Source organism: Callorhinus ursinus, unplaced genomic scaffold, assembly GCF_003265705.2.
Source record: "Callorhinus ursinus isolate GAN/ISIS: 27379988/994484 unplaced genomic scaffold, GSC_fseal_2.0 scaffold17, whole genome shotgun sequence".
Lineage (NCBI taxonomy): Eukaryota > Metazoa > Chordata > Mammalia > Carnivora > Otariidae > Callorhinus > Callorhinus ursinus.
Window position 1 is genome coordinate 3,052,021 of NW_027397079.1, and position 18,065 is coordinate 3,070,085.

General features: G+C 39.2%; 1 protein-coding gene across 2 annotated transcripts in view; it reads right to left on the reverse strand.

Annotated features, from left to right (window-relative positions):
• CSMD1 (CUB and Sushi multiple domains 1) overlaps nt 1-18,065 on the reverse strand; it is a 2,052,675-nt gene that overhangs the window by 99,316 nt on the left and 1,935,294 nt on the right. For both annotated transcript variants that reach the window (XM_073902260.1, XM_073902259.1), the window contains one exon: nt 15,054-15,239. In XM_073902260.1, coding sequence (XP_073758361.1) covers nt 15,054-15,239 — 186 coding nt within the window. The remainder of the gene's footprint in view (nt 1-15,053; nt 15,240-18,065) is intronic.

Consider the following 18,065-nt stretch of genomic DNA (forward strand, 5'->3'; position numbering starts at 1 on the left):
GCCCTTAACCAACTGAGCCACCCAGGCGCCCACCTGCATGCCCTTAAAGGAATTTAAAATATATGTGTATTTCTCTCCTTACACTTTTTCATTAAAAACCTAAAAGTTGTCCTCTTAAGTTTAAATAATTGGCAGTTATATGACAAGCAAGTTAGGGTAACCATTTATACTTGATATAAAAAAATCACTTTTCCTCAGATCCCAGACCATTAAAAAAACAGTGATTTGAAACTTCCAAATATTCATTTTTACAAAATACAAGGCTACCTCCGAATTTATTTCATTCTGTGTTCCCTTGAACTGTTCCATTCCATAATCCCTACAGAAACACATTCTAATGTGATTTTAGGTTTGAAAGTCCTTTATAACTAGTCCTGGCATATTTACCAGCTGCAAAATTTTGTTGTCATTTTCTTTATAATATATAATTGATTAAATTAAAGCTATAATAATTTTTATAGTATTTTAGAAGAAAGTGGGATTTCATTTACAATATGCTGTGCTATCCATTTTGATATACATTCACAATACATTAGTGACATAGAGATAAGCCTTTTTATTTATGCATTACTGATTTTTAGAAAGGGACAAGTTTGAGTGTCAATTTTATTGCTATTATTTTACTTTCTACCAGTGTTTTGTTATAGATATTTTATTCACGGAAGGTAAAGTAAATAGTTTGTTAGAGTGATCTCTAACAAACTCCTCTCTTCACACACCTCTCTGGCTATAACACCAAATATCACCACTAACAGAAACTGTTTGAGAGAGAACTCCTTAAATTTCATTGAAAACAAAGAGCTGGGAGCCACTAGATTTGCACAAAGAAAACCACTAGTTTCTCCAGACTCGCACCAGTGTTCTGTATTTTTACCTCCATTTGGTGCTCTGACAGTTTTCGGTCTGTTTCTTTATTTCTCCTTGTTGTTGTCGTTTGGATTGTTGGTTTCTTCCTGCTTTTTAGGTATTCAGGTAAATTTGTATGGAAAGATCCAAACAGAAAGTGCACAAATTCATATTACATAGTTAAGCAGATTTTTACGTAGTAAACACACCCTCGTGTGATCAGCATGAAGAATTGGAACATTAGCCGAACCCCAGAAGCCCATCCTGGGCCCCCACCAGCACCACGTGCACACATGCTTCAAGGGCAGAGGGGATGTCAACTGCATCTAAGGTTGTAAACCTGTCTTCTAACACTACACAACCTTTGTTTATGTCCTTGGATGAATGCTCTTACACATATCTGTGGGCGTTTTTCTCAGAGTGGAAATGTCGGCTCATAAATGGTTATTTTCAGCATTCACGCCTGCTACCAAATCTTCTCCCAAAAGAATGTATCAATTCCCATGTTCACCAGCTCCAGTTTTTCATGTTCTTTTCAATGCCTGATACCCAGTCTTTTTTATTCCATAAACTTGTCAGTTCCAACATGGAAGGCTAGTGATAGCTACTAGATATTCTGCATTCTTCTTACTGGAGTTCTCTAAACTGTCTGTGTTTGATACACATCCTTCAAATATCTTTGCCCTTTTTGGGTTTGCCTTGACCAGGCTCTTAAACATGTGCTTTGAAAGATGGAATATTAAAATTTAATAGAGTCCCTTGTATCTTCTTTTCCCTTTGGTACTGGGGATTTAAAGGGTGTTCTTTTGAAGTCTTTCCCTAACCCAAGCTCATGTGGGGGGGGGGGTGACAGAATCCGTGAGGCTGTATTTTCATAGAAGCTTTAGGTCTGACTTTCTCACTCAGGTCTGTAATCATCCTGCATCAATTTTGTACATGCGGAGGTGTAGGGCTCAGGATTCGTCTTTCCCATATGTGTTTCCAGTGAACCACTCTCTCCAAAGACCACCTTTTCCCACATTGTGCCTTTGTCAGAATTCAACCCAATGTATCCTGGGCTCTGCGTTCTCTGCCCCTGGTCTGCTTATACTCCCCCGTCCCAGCACCTCACTGGTTTAACTCCAGTGCCTGCATAATGAAACCAGATGTCAGGGGCTCTAAGAAGTACATGGTTTGTGAGACTGTAGGCAGGCATCTCTTTTGTGAAGAAATTTTGGAAGGAACGAGGAGAGGGAAACACCCTGTGTTAGAGAACCACTCAGACAAGGTGACCCGAAGAAGTTCATTTGGATATTGAGGATTTGGACATTGATCTTCTTAAAACTCTCCTCTCTGACAGACCTTGGGAATAGTTTGCATTCCTTAGGGCTGTGGTTCCCTGGTTTGAAGTCACTGTAAAAGAACAACTGTAGGATCCAGCCTCCCTTACCGGCAAAGACACACCTGCTGTGACCTCCCCAACAAAAACTCCCTACGGGCGCACGACCACCAGTCCGTGCTTTGCACCTGCAGGGCTCTGTGGCTGAAATCCACTCTTCCTCCAATGTGACATAGGCTCATTCTTCAGGCAAATATTTATCCAAACTGGTTCCAATTGGATTAATGAGAACCACAGAATCTTGTGAAGAGCTTTGTCTGGAAGAATACTTTGGGGGGGAAGCCCTGAGTGGGTCGACGGGACGGCAACTTCTGCTCTGTGTGTGGGAACAGGAGAAAGCACAGTGCACACAGGGAGCTGGGCCAACAAGAGCGCAATCTGGGGTCCCCCTAGAAGGAGGGTCTTGGGCCCCAGAAAAGTGGTGGCAGGGAGATGAGGCAGGAGGCTTCCCCTCCTTCTGTCACTCTTTCTGTGGGTCCCAGGCTGCCCACACATGAACCACGCCAGAGAAAAGCCCATCAGCTGATCAGAGGATTTAGGACTATGAGCCTGATGACCATAAGAGAACATTGCATTTAAAGAAAAATAAATACATTTTAAAGGAAAATAGGCTGGAAAAAAAAATGAAAATTGAGAGAACTATTTTTAGGGGAAACAACTCAAAACAATTAAACTAAGAGCCATGAAAGAAGATGCTGTGGTGTGGCACAAAAATGCATGTGACACACAGATGTGCAATGAAAATTGAGAGAACTATTTTTAGGGGAAACAACTCAAAACAATTAAACTAAGAGCCATGAAAGAAGATGCTGTGGTGTGGCACAAAAATGCATGTGACACACAGATGTGCCACACACACCTGTGCACACACACATGCATATATACAGACATGAACTATGCCTGTGTAGAGTATTTACCATATAAATATGACACACGCTAAACGATTACATAAATCAATGCATAATTGTTTAACAAGGGGTTACTTAAAAAAAAACAGCCTGTTTTTGTGATATTCTTAATTTTTTATTTCTCCCCATGACATCAATACTTTGAGGGGCAAAAAGAATGGACAACAATAATGTAAGATAGAGGAGGAATGCAAACACATGCCACGTTCAGGCAGGTGCGGCAACCAACGCGTGTACCACTGGGTGTTTTGCCCCATGGGAATGTTCTCATTTGGTGACATTATACAGAGCGGAAGAATGGGGTAAGGTACGACTGAGCATCTGCAGGATGGCAGGTTAAGGGAAGCTGAAGTTAAGAGCTCGAGCAAGGAGCAGGAGAGTAGGACTCCCAGGAGGCAAGAAGGGAGGAGCGCGCTGAGGTCCACGGGGGGCAGTTCTTGCGGTTTCCCACTTTGGCCCAGGGGCCCCGCCTGTCAAAGCCAGCTGGGCGGGAACTTGCGTGTCTCCGCTAAGACTTACAAAGACAACGTGGAATTATAGTCAGAAGCCAACGTAAAACAGTGTGAATGCCACTGTGCTGAGAGTTCTAAACAAAACACTTCATCCTTCCTTAAGAAACTATCTTAGACTGGGATTCCCTGGGGTTTGGCCCATGCGCCTGCCCGTCCTCCCCAGTTACCTGCAGCCACAGAGGGCTGGTAATGACTTGCATTCATGTCATGTTTCCCAAAAAGTCCCTTTCACATTGTATATGGAATTGTACATATAATTTTACACTAAGTTGATCCTCACAACAGCACTGCAATAGGGAACATTGGTGTTTTCATTGTAAGTTCTGTTTTATGGATAAGCAAGTCAGTTCAGGCTCACCCAAGCCAGACTTCACCCGGGTCCCACGTTTTATTTCTCTGACTCTGTCATTTCCTCCACCACTAGAAACAATGCAAGAAAGTTGTGTTTATTCAACACATCCTTAAAACAAGTGACACTGGACACAGTTTTCAGAATTAACTCAGTGAAGACTGCGGACACACTAGCCTATGAATGTCGTATAAATAATGACATAAATACCAAAAAAATGTTTTAAAATGTTAGTTCATCTGGAAAATATAACAAGAGAAAGCACTGCGTTTACACAAATGTTATAAATTAGTTTTTATGACAATTATAAGTGAATAAGTTGCCAGGTCTACCTTAGGGAAGTCAAATACTTTTTCAATAAATATAGGTTGAAAAAAATTAAATTAAAAAAATGTAGGTTCAGCTGGCTTGGTAGAAAGTACACAATCAGCCAGTTTACCTTATATTCTTTCCTTAAAATAAGAGAAAATACAGGGGCACCTGGGTAGCTCAGTGAGTTAAGCATCTGCCTTCAGCTCAGGTCATGATCTCAGGGTCCTGGGGATCCAGTCCCCCATAGGGCTCCCTGCTCAGTGGAGAGTCTGCTTCTCCCTCTCCCACTCCCCCTGCTTCTGCTCTCTTTCTCTCTCTCTCTCAAATAAATAAATAAAATCTAAAAGAAATAGGAAATATAGATTCTCTTCTATCATCTTAAAGAAAACAACTCTCATGGGGCCATTTTCTTAGATTTCAACAAATTCAAGAGAACATGTGCCCCTGACCATTCCCCAGTATTTGACATAGTTCATAGCATTAAGTATTGACATGCTTGACAAAGTAAAAATTCCCAAAAGGATACTTCTCAAATCAGCTCAGTTGAAAGTACAGATAATACAAAGCTGTGCACACACACACACACACACAAAGAAACACACTTTCTCTATCTTGTGAACATTTCAGTGACAACACAAAATATTCTGCATTTTACTTGAGAAATCCTAGCTTTTAATTTTACCATGAGTGATTCTGATTTATTATAGACTTATTCAGCCTGTGGCAAAGCAGGAAGACTAACAGTTGTTTTGTTTAAGATATGCAGACAATGACAGCATTCCACTATAAATAAAAGACTTTCAGCCTTCCCACCCCCATAAATTACAGACCCGTATCATAAATCTTCTGGGATATTCCAATCAGCCCCCACATGCAGGGATGCAATTGTCATTTCTCATTTAGCAACAGATTTTCCCCCCATCATACTCAATGTGGGTAAGTGCTTCTTATTACCAAGTTTAGCTCAAGCACATTTAATTAGATTTATAAAATTACAAGTAGATATCATTGGAGTAAAATTATTTAATCAACCTCGTAAATGTGCTTCCTACTCACAACTTAAGCAAGCTTTCAGCAAGTCATTAACAATCTGTACTCACTGGACAGGGGAGGGAGAAGCTGGTTTCTGTTCCGGAGCATTAGAAGCCAAAGAACACGCTTGCTTTGGCTTAAGTAAATAATGAATATAAGGTCTTTAGGGGGAAGCACCATACAGAGGCAACAGAAATGCATTCCACATCTTCCAATTTCAACATTGCTCTGTGAGGAATCCCCTCCATAAAGACTGGATTGAGAGTATGAGATTCTTAAGGAAATAACTTGGTTTTGGATTTTTGTTTTAACCTCAGATTTTAACCAAATGCTTAGTGTGTGAATTATTTAGAATAAGGGTAGCGAGGGGCGCCTGGGTGGCTCAGTCAGTGAGGTGTCTGCCTTCAGCTCAGGTCATGATCCCAGGGTCCTGGGATCTAGCCCCACGTCGGGCTCCCTGCTCGGCGGGAAGCCTGCTTCTCCCTCTCCCTCTGCCCCTCCCCTGCTTGTGCTCATGCTATCTCTCAATAAATAATTAAATCTTTAAAAAATAGAATAAGAGTAGCAAATTAATAAAGAATAAATCATAGAGTTTTAAAAGCAAACTTCTAGCAGGTAATTTATGGGTCACCTGACAGTGCTCAGCTTTTCACCCTCAGACAAAAAATGTCCAAACACTTCAAAGCTCCTACCCCCCGTCCCCAAGATTCCTGATTGAATCTAAACCCTCTGAACATTCTCACGTTCTGGTCCTGAAAGTGCCAGATTTCTTCTCATTCTGGCGCCTACTGCCTTCTTCAATTATGAACTTTATACAAAAGGCTCTTGAGATCAGACATGTTTCTGCCCCAGTCTTCTTATGATTTTGCTGCTATGTTAGTCTTAATAAATATATCTTAGTAGAGTCGGACCCTAGGGAGTCTGCTTCTCCTTCTGACCCTACCCCCTCTTGGGCTCTCTCTCTCTCTCTCAAATAAATAAATAAAATCTTTAAAAAAAAAGACATAGCCATGAGTCAAAAGGACAAATGCACCTGCTCCTGCAGAGTTTATGTTTCTTCGAGATGAATAGTAGTAACTAACATAGTCCAATTCTCGGCACCATAAACGGCCTCCGTGAAACAAGACCCAGATTTACCACTGAGCACTTAAGTGCAAACTTTTCTTTCTCATGTTTATTAAGGAGACAAGGGGAACCTGTTCACAACTCCAGGTAAAACACAAAAAGCTGGACTAAGCCACGTTCAATCTTTGCAAATGAAATAAAAGAAGCAGAAAAATCATAGAGTAAAACACAGCTCATCCTAAAGAGAGGGACTGAATCTAACTAATCTGAAATTATATCTAAACTCCTACAGAGTAGCAAGATCCCAAAATGATGTCCTCAATAAGAGTATCAAGTTTGCACAACCCTACTGTACCATCTGAAAACATTTCATCCCAGGAGAATGTACAGTAGCTGAGGTTGGGCACTACTAGATGCCCACTGGAAAGAGGCTTCCGCAGGCTGGCCACGGCACCCCCTAGCCTTGCACAGAGCTGCACAAACCCATCCTGCAAAGCAATGCACCCTGACATCAAGGAGCAGAAACCGGTCAGGCTTCTAGTGGATGTTTCACATTTTGTGTAGGCTCACCTAACTCATGAGAACCCTGCCGACTCTGTTCCCTGGGTCTGCAGCAGAGCTGGGATGAACCGGGGTGGGGTGGACGTGGAGCAACGCAGCACCAGGAGACTGTGCAGGGGTCTCCAGGTCGTGTTGCCAGCTGAGGCTCTGAACTGACCTTCTGGTCCGGGCTACCTTTCCAAATCTTGTAACAAACACACTTACTTGGAAGATCCCTGGGGATAGATTCATGCCTCCTATATCACACATAGACCTTTCCTTTTCTTTGCCTTTTAGCTTTAATGTGTAATATTTTTAATACATATGCACATGATGATTATGTTTTTAGATCAAGTGGGGACGGGACTTTTCTTCATGGGCTTTGCTAACATCTTAACTGAAGTCCCTTGTAGATGCACAGTGTAGGCAGGATGGGCCCCTCATGGCAGCTACACGTGCAGAGCCTGGAGGCCAAGCATGGAAGGCCTCAGTCCCGACTCCGCTGTGGTCCAACCATGCAACCTTGGGGGGGTTTCCACTTCTCGGGGTCTCCAGGACCCATCTGTATGATGGGGATAATAACGGTGTTTCAAAGTTCTGGTAAAGGACTCAAAGACCGGAAGGACTGTCAAAAACTTATGACAGTGCCTGGCATGTAGTGGAAACTCAGTGATGCCAGACAGAGAATTGATTTCATAACCCGGGGGTTCAGGGACATGATTTAGGATAAGACGATGTTTGTCAAGGTGCTAAATGTGAAGTATAACATGTATTCTACTCTGAAAAAGGGGGTAATCCATGAAGACAGCAACATAAGCAATTTTGGGGCGCCTGGGTGGCTCAGTCGTTAAGCGTCTGCCTTCGGCTCAGGTCATGATCCCAGGGTCTTGGGATCGAGCCCCACATCGGGCTCCCTGCTCCGCGGGAAGCCTGCTTCGCTTCTCCCTCTCCCACTCCTCCTGCTTGTGTTCCCTCTCTCACTGTGTCTCTCTCTGTCAAATAAATAAATAAAATCTTTAAAAAAAAAAAAAAAAAACATAAGCAATTTTTAGGCCATTTTCTAAGGGACTAAGTGGATAAATGTATATCCTCCAAAACATTTCATATACAATATTCTTTTATATTTACAAACACACATATGTGCACTACACATATATAAATATATAAATATATAAATATAAATATATACACATATATGCATATATTTATATTGTGTAATATGCATAAATAAATATATACACATGTATTTATATGTATGCACACATGTATATGTGTATGTATATGTATAAATTTATCATATACAGATGAATACATATACCTACATAAGTGTTGATGCATACATAGCTAGGTAGGCAAGTACCTAGATAATTTATTTATATATAATCTTAGTTTTCCTATGTTTGGGCTATTTATAGGTCATATAAAGCTATTTGGTTGGGTTCCCTTTCCCGAAATATACAGACATTGCATTTGATCAGGTAACATACTCATGGTGCCTGGTGCATAGTAGGTCTCCAATAAATTGTTCATGACAAACTCGCTTCTCTAACACCTGTGATTGAAAAAGAAAACCTATATATCGGGACTAGGACTTTGAATTCATTTTTCATTAGAGGGCAATTTTAATGGTTTTGCTTTCTCCTAAATGCAAAGTACATTATGCATATCTATTCATCATTTGGTCAAACTGTTAAACCCATACATTAATACCAACAGCCTCCCTCGTTCTCTTATGCCACTGGCATGAATCATATCTTCAATGATCCAAATCCAGTCTCAGTAAATAATTAAAATGAAAAAAAAGAGCCTCAGGCACCTGCCTTAGAGATCTGCAGGATGGGGCGGTGAGCAAACTGAAACAGTTATTTATTACAGCCTTCCCTTCAGTAAACCTAAGGGCCACACCAACAGATTGTATTTACCATTTACATTTACTATGTATCAAAGCAGAAGTGATTCTTTTCTCCTAAGAGTCAAGGTACTGATCTACATACTATTGCAGTCAGTAAAGAAACAAAATTGTGTCATGCCAACAAAGTACACAGAGGAACTGGCCTAAGGGAAATAGGCATTTCAGAGTTCCACAGTAACCAAATTTTCTGGCTCTGACGTAAAATTTTATTGTTACTCTGTGCAATTTCTTTAATTTAAATTAAGTGAAAAAACACCACCCCACCAACATTAAATAGGTTTTCCAGTCTTTGAATACCAAAGAACTTAAATCAAATGTCCATTTCTCCCTTTGATAAAATCTAATGGACAATAGAGACACAAGAAATACACAAGAAATACTTAAAAGTTTCAAATGATACTTAGAAAACTTGGAGTTGATTTTCCATTTTGTTACAAAAACTATATGTATTGTCTGTGTTACTGAATAGCAGTCACTATCAAGAGCTTTAAAATGCAAATTGGCTTTTTCCCATTTCACAACCATTTAAATGAACATACTATAACTCCTTTATCCTGGGATCCTCATTTGTATGTAAGAAATGATTTTGTGATTTATTTTTTAATTGTAACTTTAAAGCAATGGTCCATCTAGAATATGTATTTTGAAGCAGAAAAATTCAAAAGCATGTATAAATTAGGCCACCTTCTGTGTGTAGTATAATGTTTTGGATAGGCACAAAACAGTGCTCTTAATTGATGTAACATTTGTCTTCGCCCTGCCAAAGGCCTCTCATTCTTGATTTTTCCAGAAAATTTTAGACATAAATGTATACCATCCTTGAAATCATTTGCTTCTACTACATACCCTCAAACAAAAGGTGGCCCCCTCACCATAAGCTAGTTGATGCGCTCCAGAATGAATTACATGCCAGGCTACAGTGGCACCTCTCTTCGTGTCTCTGGGCTCAGTTTTATAACACATGAGACTCACAAGCCGTGAGATTCATAGGGACAGAAGGGCATGGGAGTTGGGAGAAAGGGCTGTCTCCCTAGGTTTCCTGGAACCAAATCCCATTGGCTGCTTATTGTGTCTGACACCAGACAACTTTCCCAACCAATCCCTCTGAGGTTCTCATCTGTCCAGTGGGACAACAACTGCATACCTCATAAGAGTTAAATGGGGTAATTTTTGTAAAGTTTTTGGAATCCAGCTTGGAAGATAGTAGGGTGTCCAGGACTGGTCCTGGTGCTATTGAAGCACCTGGGTGGCTCAGTCGGTTAAGCCTCCAACTCTTGATTTTGTGGGGCTCGATCTCAGCATCTTCTCCCTTGTTTCTGCCCTTTCCCTCGCACAGAGCCGTGAATTCACATTGCACTATGGTGTAGCACCTCCCCAGGCAGGTCCTGGGAGCAACACACAATTGCTGTGCTTTCAAAATGCCTAAAGCATCCCTACCCCATCAGTGCCACCATATAGATTTCCCCGGGACAGCAGGAGACCTCCAACAGAGAAGTTTCAGTACACTGAAATCCTTCCCTCTGTGTTTTTATAATGACCAATCGCATTTACTTGGTTGCAAGTTGCGGATTTAGACTATCAGTTATTTGTTTTTTATTAAATCAGTAAGATAAGGAAAGCAATATTTTCTCCATACGACTGTTATTATAATTGAATGATGTAGCATGGACATGTTTGGCATGGTCCAATGTCTATAGTGACCATTCAAGAAATTGGTCCAATTATTACCACTATTTCCTGGGACCATGCACTCATCCCAGCAGAGAGCCATCTCCTCTGTAAAGGCTGATCCCAGGCTGAGAATCCATGTGTGGCTCCATCAACATTTAATCTCTTCCCACTATGATGGCATCTGCCATTTACCTCAGGTCCTGTGCATTTGTGGAGACTCCAAAGGCCAAAGGCTTATCTTATCAAACTTCTTATGCCAGTAGTCGAAACCAGAGGTCCTCACAGAGCACATGTCACCAAATGCTGGGTGGATGAGCTAGGATGTGTACAGCACCTCCCCGTACGAGTCATTTCTTTGGCTCTCTGTGCCCCCTGGAGTATCTCACACATTTTCTCCATGGAATCCAAAGCATTTTGTCCACTTCTCTCTTTTTGAAATGCTCGGCTTTTTTCTTTCTCTACCCCCAACTAAGGACTTAGAAAGCTATATTGGGCCTCTTTGCCTCCTATTTCTGACATAGTTGGCTCTTAATGTTGGGGTTTTATGATGGCGACCCATTTACTGCCAAATAGAAACCACTTCCATTGGCATTCTGGAGATGAAGCTGTAAAGCAGGGTTAAACATCTGGGTTGCATAATTGCTTAACCCAATGAGGTATGGCCTGAAGACTTAAATATGGCTCATACATAAAAAATAGGTTACACTTATACCCAAGGCATTCTGTCCAGTACGTGCTCAGGACGAAATAAGTCAACATTACAGTGACACACTGACGGTTCTTGCTCACTGCATCAATCTGTGAAGTAACAGGCACATATGTGAGCAGCCTTTCATTAATCCAAAGATAATGCTTTATTAGTTAAAATAAAATGCCAAAAAAATACCACTGAGACTATATGTCTGTGATCCCCAATAAGCTGGATTATCTTTAGAAAAAGTGATGTCTTTAAAGCTTTCCCTATAGCTTTAAAAATCATGGAAGTATTTGTGTCCATTGGGGCATTTTTAGTAAAATCAATTATGTCGCTAGAAATATTTACAACCAAAAACAAGATTGATTTTGTAGGAAAATGGAAAATATTCTTTCAATTAATTTTCCAAATTGTTGCATTCATATTAAATACATTTTGGAAAAAAAGTGTCATTTTATATTGTTTTAACCAAATAAAAGTGAGAAGTCACTGTGATATTGGCAAAAATTAAAGACACATATATTAATGGAGCAGAATATTAAGCCCAGAAATAAACGCCCCAAACACATAGTAAACTGAACTTTGGCAAAGAAGCAAAAAGCAAAACAAATGGAGCAAAGATAGACTTTCAACAAATAGCGCTGGAACAACCGGACATCCTCGTGCCAAGATGAAGATAGGCACAGACCTTACACCTGTCACAAACATTACTTTGAAATGGGTCAAAGGCCCAAATGTGAAGTATAAAACGCCTAGAAGGTAACATAGGAGAAAATCTAGGAGACCCTTTATTGGGGAGATAACTTTTTAAGGACAACACCAAAGGCACGTTCTATGAAAGAACGAACTGATAAGTTGTACTCCAGTAAAACTGAAAACTCCTGCTCTGCAAAAGACACCATCAAGAGTGAGCAGACAAGCCAGAGACTGGGAGGAAATACTTGGAAAAAGCATCTCTGATAAAGGACTGGCAGCCAAAATATTCAAAGAACTCTTAAAACTCAACAATAAAGTGAACATCTTGATTAAAAGTGGGCAAAAGCCCTACATATAAACTTCACCAAAGAAGGTAGACCAATGACAATAAGCACATGAAAATACGTTCCACAGCATATGTCATCAGGGAAATGCAAGTTAAAACAACAAGGAGATATCCCTACACAGGTGTTAGAATGGCTAAAATCCTGAACACTGACAACACCAAATACTGACGAGGATGTGGAGCAACAGGAACTCTCACTCATTGCTGGGGGAAATGCAAAATGGCACAGCCACTTTGGAAAACTAAACATACTCTTACTATGTGACCCAACAATCATACTTCTTGGTATTTATTCAAAGGAATTGAAAATGTATGCCCACATAAAACCTGCACCTGTATGCTTATCGTAGCTTTATTAATAAGAGCCAACACTTGAGAGTAACCAAGTTGTCCTTCAGCAGGGGAATGGATAAACTGCGGTCCATCCAGACAATGAAATATTATGCAGCACCAAAAAGAAATGATCTATCAAGCCATGAAAAGACATACAGGAACCCTAAATACATGTCACTAAGTGAAAAAAAAATTCTGAAAAGGCTACATAGTATATGATTCCAAATATATGACATTCTGGAAAACGCAAAACTATGGAGACAGAAAAAAAGATCAATGGTTACCAGGTGTTGAGGGGTAGGGGGGGTGTGGATAACAGGCAAAGCACGGAGATTTAGGGCAGTGAAAAATTATTTATGATACCATAATGGTGGATATATGTATTTATTCATTTGTCCAAACCCACAGAATGTATGATGCCAAGGGTGAACCTTTATGTGAGCTATGAACTTTGAGTGATAATGATGTATCAAACTAGGTTCATCATCTGTAATAAATGAACTTCTCCATTTGTTCATAGGGAATGTTGATAATGGTGGGGGAGGGAGTATATGGGAAATCTCTGTACTCCTGCTTATTTTTTCTGTAAGCCTAAAGCTGTTCTAAAATACAAAGTCTATTTAAAAAAAAATGATGTGAGAATAAAATTACATTTACATCATTTACACAGTTACCTTGTCATTTATCATATCTTTCTCAGACACTATACAAATTTTAAATGGCTTTGCCTTTAAAACCTAGCACATACTTGACATTTTAAGCATAGCACCCAGAGAACTTAAAACAAAACAAAAAAACACCGATGCCTGTTTTCCATGCAAGACTAGTTAACTCAGGATCTCTGAGAGTCAGACCTGGACATATAGTAATTTTTAAAGCTCCCTACCTGAATTTATGTGTAACCAGGGTGCCAAACAACTGGCATAATGAAAAGGGCACAGGATTTAGAACTAGAGAGAATGGAATTCAACCCGAATCTGCAGACAAGCACTTTTACTTCATTGGGAGGGTTGTGTATGTCCTCCCTTTTCAGAGCTGTCAGGAGATTTAGAGATAAACTATTTCAGACATATGGCACATAGTAGACACTTTATGTTGACCAGGATTATTCATAACAACCTCTAGGGTGTGTGTAAAGTGAGCAGTTTCTTAAGTACCTAGGATACTGTTCTTATAATAAGGAGCCCAAAATATACAGTGTTATTGCCATCCATAGGGTTAGGCTCGCATTATCTAGGATTGAACTTAAAAACCTACTGATGCATCTTATTATCCTAGCTCCCTTTACTATTTCTTAATTATAATAAAATAGTACTTCATTAAATAAAAAGTGAGAAATATTACTATTGTCTCAATAATGCCTCACTGCCTCTCAGGAAAAGCAATAATTTTCTGCAAAAAATAAAAATAAATAAATAAAATAAATAATTAGATGAAAATGATCACAGGAAAAACAAGAACTATGGAGGAAAGTCAGTTATATTCTGTTAACATTTATGTGTTCATAGCTAAGTAGTTTAAATAATTTCAACATGACCAAAATACTACACACAAAAAAAGGTCAATAAATTAGTTTTATGATTGAAGATCATGTGGAAACATTTTTCAAATATCATAGGAATGAAAATAGTTTATACAGAAATATAGTTTTCAACTGTTAGAAACTAGGTAGTTAGATTATTTGAGGCTAGTTTTAATACAGATACAATGAAAATCTTGGTGTACATTGTGTGAGTGTGTGTGTGTGTGTGTGTGTGTGTGTGTGTGTGTGTGAACTTTTGCTGTCTTTGGCTCTTCATTATGTACTTATTATTTTTTAAGAATACAGTTGTAGCATGGGCCCAAACTTCTGACCTTTTTAAGAATATCATACCATAAAGAGCTTTCCAGAAAACTTACTCCTCTTCACAAATTAGTGACTCATTTATTGAGCACCAATGTATTATGTAGAGTAGGTGATACACTAGGAAGCAAGGCACTGCCTTTAACCTCAAGGATTTTATAAGGAGGTGGGAGGCAAATAGGAAACTCATGTTGAATTATGTCTTGATATTTTGCATAGAATGCTATCACGAGGCTATGTGTCTCAGTATTTTCTCAAATTCATCTAACCAAATTGAAAGTGACAGCATAGTCAAGGTTTGCTGTATAAATCATACAGTCTAGATCCTGACGGAACCAACGTGATTCTATTTGACCAACTTTCAAGAAGGCTGAGCTTATTTTATATGGTTGGAGCATTTTCTGTGGAATAGATTGGTTTCATTTTTTTATCTTATTTTTAATTTTTTTTTAGCATTTCCAAATGTAGATTAGCTCTAATATTACCACAATGCAAGAGACCAAGGCATCACAGGCTGTGGGAGAGGGTCTCTACACATAGGAATGTGGAATTCTCAGCCATGAATCTCGCTCCAAATTATATCTGCCAGGATGTGCAAAGGCACTGGAACACTCACGTTTACACATGGGAGGCTTGCCCGTGTTGTTCCATAATCCGTCTTCCCGACACACAGCGGCTGCTTGCTGGCCAGCATCCAGCTGAAAGCCCTTGTTACATTCATACGTCACTTTACTATTCAATGTGAACTCATTGCCCGTAAATGAACCATTTCCTGGAGACTCAGGGATTCCACAGGACACAGCTGGAAAGAAATGGCAAAAATGCAGTTATTCTTACAAGACTTTATGATATTTCCTTGTTCTGTTTCTACTGGTCATTTCCAGTGCATATACAAGCTGTTAGATATTTCTAATTCTAATGTGTGGGATAAGTGGACACATTTTCAAAGTCTTAAGGATCTTGAGGGTTAATGAGAAGCCATGGAAAACTGCTCAGAAAAAAACATCTGTGTGATTACGATCCCAGAAGGTAAGTCTGACTGATGTCAAACAGTTTAAACACACTGAGGTGCTTTCTCAGACTGACATCCTCAGGATGCCACAGTGTCATGGTTTCCACTTCATTTAACATCACAAAGAAAGGAGGGAACAGCATCTTTACCATCACAAAATCTACCGATGCCTTGGTGTCAAGATTTCTCAGGAATCAGAACTGAAGTCAACAGTCTTACCTCCCCTTATGTGCACCTTCCCCTCCCCCCCATGACTCATTTTCCTTAAAGCACTAGACAGTTCTAATAAAAGGCAAAAGACTTAGCCAAGATCATCAATGCATCTATGATCATAGTATCTGTTATTTTATAAAATACCTGTCAGAACGCAGGGCCTTGAGAAACTAAAATCCAGGAGGAGAAAGGGAGGGTACCTACAGCATAGATCTCAGTCCTACAGGTGCTAAGCAGGCCTGTTCTCAGTGTGAGGCCATGCAAGAAAGTGGGATGAAGGAAGCAGACATGTTTTAAAGACAAAGAAGATGGAGGGAGAGTTCAGTGTAACACTCCCTTCTTCAATTTCCTAGTTCTGATTCAGACTCATCTACTATGAGACATAAAGAAACAAAACAAAACAAACAAAAAACAACTCTCAAGTGACATGACTATAAGTTACAGTAAAGAAACAGAATAGTAAGGCAGGACAAAGAGATGGAGAGTCATTCCCAATGACACATACCGAATTCAGATGTGCTTGTCAAAGAGAAGTTTTCCATTAACTAAAGTAACGGCCTTCCTTTACTCAACCAATATTTAAGATAATATTCACCTCATGGATTTTAAATTCGGGTCATTTAAAAATGTTTCCACATTGATTCCAATGAGAAAACACGTAGCATGTTAGAGATGGAAGGATAGGTTGAATGAATTATATAAACTTATAGTTTTACAATTAATGAAAACTGAGGGTCAGAAGGAGAAAATGACTTGCTTAGGGTATCAGAGCGACACTGTGTAGAACCTAGGGCCACAGAGCAGACCTGTGACTCCCAAATGAGACCATCTTCTAATTCTACAAAAGCCCACTAAACTACCTGTGGTTCACTCTAAGTCTTCTGGTTGTTGTTCTGTTCTTTGTTTTTTTAGCACAATCTTCAATAAATGCAATGTAAAATTATCATAGAAGTAAAAAATTTTTAAATGTAGTGGCTGATAAAGATCAAACTTCTGGAAAGTCCAAGTACTCAAGTTTCTCTTGTGCTTAAATATCTAATCAGCTATTTCAAACATTTAAAAAATACATATACACAGTACATAGATATATGAAAGTATATATATGTTTATTATATGTATATATATATTTGAAGCATACTATAATAAACATTTGCAGTAGATAGGGGATAAAAACTTAGACATATAGACATGATTTTGGACAAAGTACTTAAAATAATTAATAACTCTGGCTTTCCAAGCCATTGTTTTATTGAGGCAATGTATCAAGGATTTATAAAACGTTCATCTTAAATTATTGAATGCAGTGAATGTCCTTTGTGATTGGATCTCTCAGGATCACCAATCTCTTGTTTCCTTACCAATTCCTCTTGCATTTCACTCAAATAATCATTTGTTCATTCTCACAAACCTAAATTTCTCTCCTGCTCACTGAAGCATGCCAAGTGTCCAGTTACTTTCTAGCTCTCGTTTGGAGTGAGTGCCAAATGAAATGACATTTCTTCGGCAGGTAACATTCTACAAACATGCATGAAACCCTACCTTAAAGGGATTCATACTCTGGAGGCCAAAACAGAAAAACTTTCTAACTACTTCTGCTAAATCTGGGAGCTTATTTCACACATAAACCCTCATTCCAAGGACTGAAGGAGACCCACTTTCTGTCATCTGATCAACAACTGGGAATCTGTGTTTGGCCTTGAGCTATGTGTTTCAGCCCCTCTAGACTGACTTAACAGTAGGCTGCTCGGTAGGGCTTAAAATAAAGGTTGGCAATCAATCAACCATGACATTCTCACACTTCTGATTCAATGAAGATAGATGGTATAATCCTTACAGACTTAGAAATTTAGGTTCATGGGATAAGGAGGCTCCCACTAAGGTCTAGTATTGACCCATCTATCCATTCCTTCAAAAAATTTTGTATGATTACTAGGTGGCAGATATTCTTTAGAGCACTTTTTAAAAGTCAATGAGCTAAATGCATGCAACTTTCAAAATATGCAGAAGGTTCTTACTTTTACTATAGCTAAAAGGAGTAAATCTTTTTTTTTAAATTATACTAATATAGCATTATACTTCCCAGCCAACCTAGGCAAATGACCACATACTCATCCTTTAAAATTATCTTCTGTTGAAGAACACAGACTTTAAAGTCAGATTTCTGTATTAGTTCTTGTCTCTGACATTTTCCAGCTCTATGATTTTAGTTAAAAGACTTAATGAATGTTGTCTCGTTGCTTTCAGGTTAATAACGGCTACCTCAGAGGTAAATGTGTGGAGTAGATGACATAATGTATACAGAACAACTACCACAGGGTTCATACAAGGTAGGCGTTCAATAAATAAGAAAGCATCAGTAGTAGTAGTAGTAGTAGTAGTAGTAGTAGTAGTAGTAGTAGTAGT